The sequence below is a fragment of the Tupaia chinensis genome, unplaced genomic scaffold (assembly GCF_000334495.1).
Source record: "Tupaia chinensis unplaced genomic scaffold, TupChi_1.0 Scaffold141165_1, whole genome shotgun sequence".
Lineage (NCBI taxonomy): Eukaryota > Metazoa > Chordata > Mammalia > Scandentia > Tupaiidae > Tupaia > Tupaia belangeri.
This window is the reverse complement of record NW_006201028.1, coordinates 913177-922524: the sequence shown is the minus strand read 5'-3', so window position 1 is coordinate 922524 and position 9348 is coordinate 913177. Positions and strand designations below refer to the sequence as shown.

At 44.2% G+C, this 9348-nt stretch overlaps 2 protein-coding genes across 5 annotated transcripts in view; one reads left to right on the top strand and one right to left on the bottom strand.

Annotated features, from left to right (window-relative positions):
• Positions 1-4327, bottom strand: part of AKIP1 (A-kinase interacting protein 1) — a 7669-nt gene extending 3342 nt beyond the window's left edge. For 2 of the 3 annotated variants that reach the window (XM_006162913.1, XM_006162915.1), the window contains exons 1-4: positions 4245-4320; positions 3827-4054; positions 3286-3366; positions 672-776 (exon numbers count right to left, since the gene is read on the bottom strand). In XM_006162913.1, the coding sequence (XP_006162975.1) occupies positions 672-776; positions 3286-3366; positions 3827-4048 (408 nt within the window). In that variant the 5' untranslated portion in view covers positions 4049-4054; positions 4245-4320. Of the gene's footprint in view, positions 1-671; positions 777-3285; positions 3367-3826; positions 4055-4244 lie in introns of all 3 variants that reach the window. The other variant, XM_006162914.1, reaches the window with a different exon arrangement.
• A 100-nt stretch (positions 4328-4427) lies between these two features.
• The window catches only part of DENND2B (DENN domain containing 2B), a 210993-nt gene continuing 206072 nt past the window's right edge, over positions 4428-9348 (top strand). The window contains exons 1-2 of one of the 2 annotated variants that reach the window (XM_006162905.3): positions 4428-4669; positions 5084-5215. The gene's annotated coding sequence lies outside the window, so the exon portion shown is untranslated. The remainder of the gene's footprint in view (positions 4670-5083; positions 5216-9348) is intronic. The other variant, XM_006162906.3, reaches the window with a different exon arrangement.

Below are 9348 nucleotides of genomic sequence, written 5' to 3'. Positions count from 1 at the left end.
CTTTCCCGAAACCTCTCTACACCTGAGATGGCTCCAGACTCAAGAAATTCATCTTGTGGATTGAACTCGAGTTAACTTTGCTATTTCTGAGTATAAGTGGAGTTATAAAAAAAATAAAACCAAAAATCCTACTCTCCTCTAAAACCACCATCACCATCATGGCCATCACCCACCGCCAACTCTTGCTGAACCCATTTGATAAATAAAAATCTTTGGCTTTCCCAGAATAACAAGTGACAGGTAAGTTTATAAGGAGAGGCCTATAATTGGTACTGTCTTTAGGAAAAGCACCACCACTGTACTACCTCTTAAAAAAATGACCAAAGACACGATATTTATCACCATACCTTATAGTAAAATACGTAATCATTACAAATCTCTTTCCTATCTCTAGATGTAGAAGAGGATGTTTGAAACTTTTCCTTAATCCCATAGCTTAGGACTGCAGGTTCGACTAAAGCTCCTACAGTGGCATCAACCTTTCATCTTAGACACCCTCCCATTTCATGTTCATTGCGGTAAGTTCTGTGAGTCGGTATGTTTCTGTCATGTGCGATAATGCCAAGTCACACAGATATCCAGTGGCACAAAGTACAGCAGGAGGTCCCACATGTAGGGCCTCAGGCTGTGGGTGGCTGAGGGCACAGAGCAGCATAGCAGCAGGCACATACCTGACCATTCCCTACGTCCTTGCACATGTGACGCTCTGCTCTTTCTCTGTGGTAACGATAGACGTGGGTTGCCCCTCCTTCCTCTGGCACGGATGAGTAATATTTCTGAAGAAGTAAAGTAGGTGATGTTGAGTAACCAAATAGTCTGATCGAATTTTTTAAAAATTCCAATATTTGGGCAAAAGGATGGTTAAGAAGGGAGGGAAGACAGTGAAGGTCAGCTCCCTGTCCTCCCGAAGGCTTCTGATTATGTAACAGAGCTTAGCCCATGCCCAGTGGCTAGGGAGAAGGAAGCTGCATTTGGCATTACTTTGCTGCCATCTGCTGCCTCTTCAGAGCAAGAACTCTGGCCAGCTAAAGGTGGGCAGGAGCACACCGTGCCAGGTTAAACAATTTTCACATCTTTGCCCCAATGTCAAATATACCAGCCCTTCTATCTCTTCCCTGGCAAACTCAGATGAACAGTCCCACATTTATTGTCTGAATCTCAGACAATGACACAGGAAGAGAGAGAAGGGTGCAGATTTCCTTGAGATTTAGAAACACAGCAGGAAATGAAACATAAACCCAAGAGCTGTGCAGCCCTTCTCTCCATGCCTCCCATGCGGGGGAGTGGACAAAGAGGTCTCCAGTTTAAGAATAATCCAAAGGATCAAAATATCAGTTAATTTTCTTGTCTACTTCCTTCCTCCCCCTCGAAGTTAACCTCAGTCTTGCCCTTGATCATGACTAATGATGAGGACATCACACGCCTGCTTGTTTTGAACATATGGCAGGGACAGGGTCTAAAACATGTGACTAGATTAAGAGGCTGGGGAAAGCAGTTCAGAACATGGATCTTATGAAATATTTTAGGGGGCTGCTTCAAAACTGTGGAGGCAAACCCAGAAAGCTCTTCTTTTTTTTAGAGATTTTTTTGCTATAAGGTGCATGCGCTCCCCAGAAAGACAGAGGGAGAGACAGAAAGTGAGAAATCACTCCCCCAGGGAGAATGGTCATGCCGCAATCCCTTCTCCATTCTCTTCTCAGGATTTTGGGCATGCACACACATGTGTTTGGCAAGAGTTTAAAGTTGCCAGGTCTGGGACTCAAACCAAGGTCAACTACATGAGAGTCCATCGATGTAACCATTACACCATCTCTTGGTCTCAGAACACTATTCTTAACTCTATCTGTAGGAAGCTAGGGGGTTCTGAGGCTCCATTCCACAATGCAGACTTGACCCAAAGCATAAACTGAAAGCCAAAATGAAGAACACCAGTTTGCTAAACCTCAAACCAAAGACGAATTTATTATTCCTTTTACTGAACCATGACCCAAAATGTTTATCATTTTACAGTAGAACTTCAGTTATGGATTCTTCTGAAACCACTTCACTGTATAAATAACAATATAAAAATAGTCTGTGAACCAGACCTCATTTGCTAGAATACTATTTTTTGAGTCATAATGATTTTTACAAAAAAAAAAAAAAAGATGCAGAAAGATTAGTTTTCTCAGACTTTAACATATCAAATGGAAAAGTAGGATAGAAATGTGTTCTCTTCCTTCACCCTTCTAAATCAGGATCCTTACAACCAGACAAGACACACAAAATGTTAAGTATGGAAGAGACCTGAGTCTGTTGTAATTCCTTGCAGAGATTGCCTTTCACAGAGGTGACTTCCTGGAATATTGCTGGTTTGACTCCAACATTCCCTCAAAGTACTTAAAGATGACCTAAGTCTTTGGGTTTGAAAAGATGGACTTCAAATCTTTTGTTTACACATTCCAATGGATGGTACCTAAATATCATTTAAATGCTTCATGCCACAATTTGACAATTTCTTGGTGTTCATCTCTGAATGGAAACCAATGACACAGAGTCTACAGACTGGAGAAGACTTTCAGTGATGTTCATTTTATTTACGTCTACTATCAGAGAGATAGAGGGACAGGCACCCCCAACAGGGTCCTTATGTTACAGATCTCCTCCCAGCCTCAGCACCCCAGATCATGCACTTGCATGTGCCTGCCTGGTGTGCAAGGGGAGGCCCTGGGACACCAACCCTGGACCTTCCCATGTAGATCCAGCTTCACAGAACATTGTGTCACTCCTGTGCTACAATCTGGCTCCAGAGATCTTATTTTTAAAATGGGGCAGCTAAAACGCATCATTAGCTCAGTGACCTGAAGTGCTCTTCCCAACTTCTCATTCTGGTCATATGCTTTAGGTAAGAATGAGACTAACTGGCCTACGGCTTTAAAGCCAGTGAGTGGCCAAGGATGGGCCTAATTCCTAGGAAGCTGCTTCTGCCATTAAATCACACTACCCTTGACTAGGGCACTATTTGCTCACTAGACTGAAAACCCAATGAGGGAAGAGACCTTTTCTGGTTTGTTCACTGCTGTATCCTTAATAACAATTGCAGAGTTCAGCATTCAACATATTTGTTAGATGAATTCTAACTTGGAGTTATCACCTGGTTTAAACCCTCGACTGGTTACAATTTATCTCTGAGGGCAAAGCAGGGGAAACAGTTTCCACATTTACTCTAAATTCCAGAAAGACCCACACTGTGATCCATCAGCAGCTGATCAGGAGCATGGCTTTCTTTGGTTGGCACCAACTTACCCCACACTGACTTGAAGTATAGTCCATGAACTCAGCCATTGTTTTGAAGGAAGCACTAAGGGTTGGGTGTCTTTCTTCTTTCTATGAATAAAGGGCAAGTCATAGGTGAGATCTAGAATTCCCTTCTGAAGAATGAAGCCAAGTTGGAAAACAGCCTCCTTTTTACTTTTGAAAAGGCCTCTGCAAATTTCAGTCTGTAGGGAGCTTACCGAGAAAGAACTCCACCTCTAAAAGATATGCAGTGTATCCAAGAGACAGGTTTGGGGGATTTCCTCTAACAATAGACGGTGGCATGTAATGCTTATTTTTTAAAAGTAACCAACCAGGGCCGAGCCCTATCACTCTTCTACAGCTACTCAACATCTGTCAAATGAACATAGCTTTCAAAGGACTTTTCCATTTCCGGTCCTGATACTTCAGAGCTTCCGCGAACCGCAGGATCCCTTGGGCGCTCAGTGTGGCGTCGAGGTTCCCAGCAGGGCACAGAGGAGCGAGACTGGGCTCCCTCCCCCCACCCCCGCCCAGGTACAGGAGCCCTCACCTCTCCTGGGAGAAGGCGCTGCGAGCCGGCGGCCGGCCGCCTTCCTGGGCAGGGCACCTCCCGGGAAATGACCCCAAAGCTGCTTTTGGGACGCTCCTGCGAATGCCAGTCCACTGCCCTCCTCTTGGCCCGTTCCAGCACTTCTTGGCCCAGCTTGGCCGAGCGCTGCAAGGACCGTCGGTCCACCCCGTTCAGCGCCGCGGCCGCCAAACAGTTCTCCATGTCTCCCTGGGCGGGCACACACAGACCAAAACCCTCGGATCAGCGGGAACGTCGCGACCTGGCTCCAGCCGGAGTGGGGACCCGGGCCTCGACCTCCCCAGCGACCACCGCTCCCCCTCCAATGTGCACTCCAGCGGGCGCCAAGCCAGGGGCACGGCGGTGCGCGAAAGCCCCTCCATTTCCGCCATCTACCCACCCCTCCTTAGGAAGCCCCTCACCCGGCCCTTGGCTCAAGGCGCATGCGCCGGGCGCGCTCTCGAAGCGACTGGGCGGGGCCCTACGGTCAGGCTGCCGCGGCAGGCCATTGGCGGAAGTCGGGGAGAGGCGGGGCGCCGGGGCGCGGCCTGCTCTCAGCGTGCAGTCTATGCTCCAGCCCGGCTCCTCCGCGCCGGTTGCCCAGGCAACCACTGAATGCGACGGGCAATGTGGTCCCGGGCTGCTGGGGGAGCACTTTCGTGCCTTCCCAGAAGTTCCCGGGCAGGTCCTGGTCCTCCGAGGTCTTCACCGCCTAACTTGGTAAACCCGGTGTAACATCCGGTGGTCTCCTGTTGGGCTAAAACATCGAAGGGAACAAGACAAGTGATTTCTACAAAATATACACCAGCGCCTCTTACAGCCCCGGTTTGTATTTTGGGGTATTGCTACTTTAAAACCACTTTTGTTTGCTCAGGTGATTAGGATAGTTCAAACAATGTGACTGCCAAGGTGACTGGAGCTCTGCATGGTCTGACTGGTAGAAAAATGCCAAATGGGGACGGGCTGTCGGCGCTAGAGGCGGGCCTAGGCCGCAGGGGCACCTGAGGAGTTGGAGGGTGTGGTAAACCCTCCTGTCAGCTTCCTCACCCCTAAAGTGGGGAGTATGGATTCACACCTTTTGGGAGGCCACTTGTTAGGGTTTGAGTCCGTCTTTCGATAATAATTGCGTCATATCCTAGGCATCGTTACCTTCCACGCAGCTCTGCTCGTTATCTGTAGGAGACACAGCCCAAGGTCTCAGTGCTAATTAATGACTCGGCTCCAACATCCTGCCCGCAGGAAAGCGCAGATGCTCAGGAGGGCCCGCTTCAAGGGACACTGCCTGAGCCTCACTTTATGGGGCACAAGGGAATCCTCCACCTCAGCTAGTCTCAACAGATCGCCTGATTAGCAGCAGTTCTGAGCTACTAGGTGAGTGTTAGGAGACTGTTACAACCTCCATCTGCCCTTTTGTGCATGTTTTGCTTTCGCCTCATAAAAAAAGAATAGCAGCGGAAACCTTTCATTCTCCTTGAGATGATTTTACATTTTAGGAGTATTACCAAGTTTTTCTTTCAATAAATGTTTATCAAGTGCCTCCTATAGAACATAATATTTATGTACATAGGGTCTGGAATTATCCAGTCTGGAGAGTTGGTTTCAATTCTGGCTCTGCCACTTTTTGACTGTGTGACTCTGGGCAAACATGACCTTCTTTGAGCCTCACTGTATTCCTGGGGAAATCAGTAGTACCAACTTCTCTAGATGGTGAGCTTTGTGAGGGCAGGGACATCTGAATTGTTGACTCAGTTTAAGGTGCATTCTAGTATTTTATCTGTCACAGTAAAGACTAAATATAGCTGTTGAAAGTGTGAGCTGGATTGCTGGAAGGATTTTGAGAGAGTTCTTGTAAAATGCTTAGCACAATGCCTTGCAAAGAATAAGTTCTCTGCAGATTCAGCTAGCATTACTGTGTGCCAGGCATTATTACGTGTCCCTGGAGTTATGGAGAACAGAAAGTACATCAGACCAAAGGAAAATAGAAGAGGAAATGATGCACATAAAATCTGTAATGCCAGGGACAAAGTATTATGACATACCATAAGGTTGATACAGATAAAATGCTGTGAAGCTTAGAGAGAGATTACATTCTGCTGGGAGGATCAAGAAAGGCTTTGCGTGGAAGGTAGTATTTGAGCTCAGCTGTGAAGGATGCCCTAGGAATTAATGAGAAGAGGTAGATGAAACACCTGTGGACTGCTTTCACAGTGAAGTGAGGATGAGACAGACTTTGGTCGTTTTATTACTTAGGGATTTCTTTCTTTTTTAAAAATTATTTCTTTATTTAACTTTATTTGTTATTATTATTTATTTTTTAATTTGACCAAAAAGACAGGGAGAGAGAAGGGGAAAGCAAGAAAGCAAGCTACCAGGTCCAGGACTTAAACCATGGTCTGCCATGTGGGAACCCAGTTGCCTTAACCATCATGCCAATGGCTGACCCCGTTACTTAGGGATTTCAAGACTTGCGCTCCATGATTTTTAGCTGTGTCTGTGTGATCTTAACAGATTACTTAACCATTCTATACCTGAATTTTGTCATCTATAAAAGGAGAACAATAACAGTATATACCTCAGAGAGTTGTTGGGATCAAACAAGTTTGTAAATGTAAAGTGCTTTAATAGTAGGTGGCACATAGTAAGTGTTCAACAAATACTAGGTAGTATTATTATCCTAATCGAGCTTTAGCCTGGTCTTTCAGCATGTCTTCAGTCACCCATTATTATAGCCACACCTTACCTCACTCATCTCTAGTCTATTAATTTGCAGTTGAAGGATTCTTTCTTTTTTTAAAAAAAGAATATTTTATTTAACTTTATTTATTTATTTATTTTAATTTGACCAGAGAGGACAGAGTGAAAGAGAGAGAGAGACAGAAAGTAAGAAAGCAAGTCGCCAGGTCTGGGACTCAAACCATGGTCGGCTATGTAGGAGTCCAGTGCCCTTAAACACCATGCCACCTGCTGACCCCAAAGCAGTCTTTCTTTAGTCCGGTTAACTCTTAGAAAACTTTTCCAGCTATTTCCAGTTGCTACCTTTGTTATCATAGCCTTTAAAAAAATTTTTTTTTCATTTTGTGATACTTATCCCAGACTGATTTAAATTATGTGTAGATATGGTTTATTTTCTCCCAATAGCCTAAGAAGTCCTCCAAAAGTAGAAACTAATCCTTTTTTATCCCTACATATTCTAGGGCCTATTAAGAGTGAGTACTCGGGACCAACAGTGTAATGGCTATGTTGCTGGACTTCCATGTAGTTGACCGCAGTTCGAGTCCCGGCACCGATGGCTTAAAAACATTCCCACCTGCTGACCCCAAAGCAGTCTTTCTTTAGTCCGGTTAACTCTTAGAAAACTTTTCCAGCTATTTCCAGTTGCTACCTTTGTTATCATAGCCTTTAAAAAAATTTTTTTTTCATTTTGTGATACTTATCCCAGACTGATTTAAATTATGTGTAGATATGGTTTATTTTCTCCCAATAGCCTAAGAAGTCCTCCAAAAGTAGAAACTAATCCTTTTTTATCCCTACATATTCTAGGGCCTATTAAGAGTGAGTACTCGGGACCAACAGTGTAATGGCTATGTTGCTGGACTTCCATGTAGTTGACCGCAGTTCGAGTCCCGGAACCGATGGCTTAAAATCATGCTGGGCATGTGTGTGTGTGTGCACAAGATCCCAAGAGGAGAATGGAGGAGAAGGGATTGCGGTGTGGCCATTCTCCGCCCCCCCAGAGGTGATTTCTCGCTTTCTGTCTCTTTGTCTCTCTCTGTCTTTCTGGTGAGCGCACACGCACCCTATAGCAAAAACCTCTCCCCCCAAAAAAGAGTGAGTGCTCAACAGACATTTGTTGAAATTATTTTAATTTAATTTTTAATATAAATAGTCATCTGTTAGGCTAGATATGAGTTGACTTTTTAAAAACTCTACCTACATTGGGCTAGCCCTGTGGCCTAGTGATTAAGGTAGCCAGGTCTGACATGGGTGACTATGGTTTAAATCCTAGCCCCACGATGGCTTGAAAAATACACTGGGCATGTGTGCATACATCCCCCAAATCTTGACAGGATGGAGAGATGGAGAAGGGTTGTAGTATGGCCACACCCCCTTAGGGGGTGCTTTCTCCCTCACCCTCTTCTGTCTCTATTTCTATTTCTGGTGAGTGCACACATGCCCTCTAGCAAAAACAACAACAAAACAAACAAAAACCTACGTACATGCACTTAAATGAGTAGAATGAATATTCAGTTATAACTACATATTTCCAGAATTTAACATTTAGAAATACATGAGATAGAACATTCTTGAGAGAACCAGCAGTTAGCGTAATGGCTATGTCACTGGACTCCCACGTAGTCGACCGCGGTTCGCGTCCCGGACCCAGTGGCTTAAAACATGCTGGGCGCGTGTGCGTGCGTGCCCAAGATCCCGAGAGGAGAATGGAGGAGAAGGGATTGCGGCGTGACCATCCCCCCCTGGGGGGTGATTTCTCGCTTTCTGTCTCTAGGTCTCTCTCTGTCTGGCGAGCGCACACACCCTATAGCAAAAAACTCTCCAAAAAAAAAAAAAAACAAAAAAACCTTGGAACTGATGCCTAAAGTCTGACACTAAATCTTTGCATTAATTTTTATTTTTCTATTTGTAAATGTATTTACAAGTGTACATACTTATAATTTCAGGGTTCACCCTGTAAACTATAAATTGAGAGAACCCTTTTTCTCTTAAAAAATAAAAATAAAAAAAAGATTTACTGGGAATAATGATGGAATATGACCTATCATCAGAGCCCTTGTGAATCAAATACAGTCTAAGCCAGGAACTTCTGAAAGCCATTGGTGAGACATGGAAATGGAATAATCAGTGGAGGGAGGGCAGTTGATTAGGAATGTGGTTAAATGAGTCAGAGAAATCAACTGTTGGCATGAGTCTCTTATGACCTCTCTCTTCACAAGGGTAAATTCACTATAGAAAACAGATAAACATTATTTGTATAAGTTATGTGTTCGGGGTATAGATTAGTTAGAAGACGTCTTTGTTTCTGAGATCTGAGGAAAGAGATTGGTGCTGTACTTGGGACTCTGAGGAGAAACAAGTCTAGTGACAAGCAGTATAAATTCTTTTTCTCTATATGAAGGGAGGCAAAAAAGGGTTAAACCCAAGATGCAAAAGTGGTATTATGCCAGAGTTAGACAATGATTTATACTACACATACCAGAGAACGTATAAATCATTTTATTTGACAGATGGTATTTTTATTTCTTCAGCAGACGGGGCTTTAGAATCAGTATGGCTCTGTGAAGTATCAGAAATATTACAGTCTGAATCATTACATCATTCATTTTGCCTGATTATATCAACTCATTGGATTGTTGGGGAATGAAAGAAACTTACTATCAAAATTGTCATCTTGATTATATAGATTAAAGAAAATGAATCAAACTTCTGAGAGTCAGCTTTAAGAACCTGTCAAAATGGACTGGAAGTTCATCGGTTGTGCAGCAGGA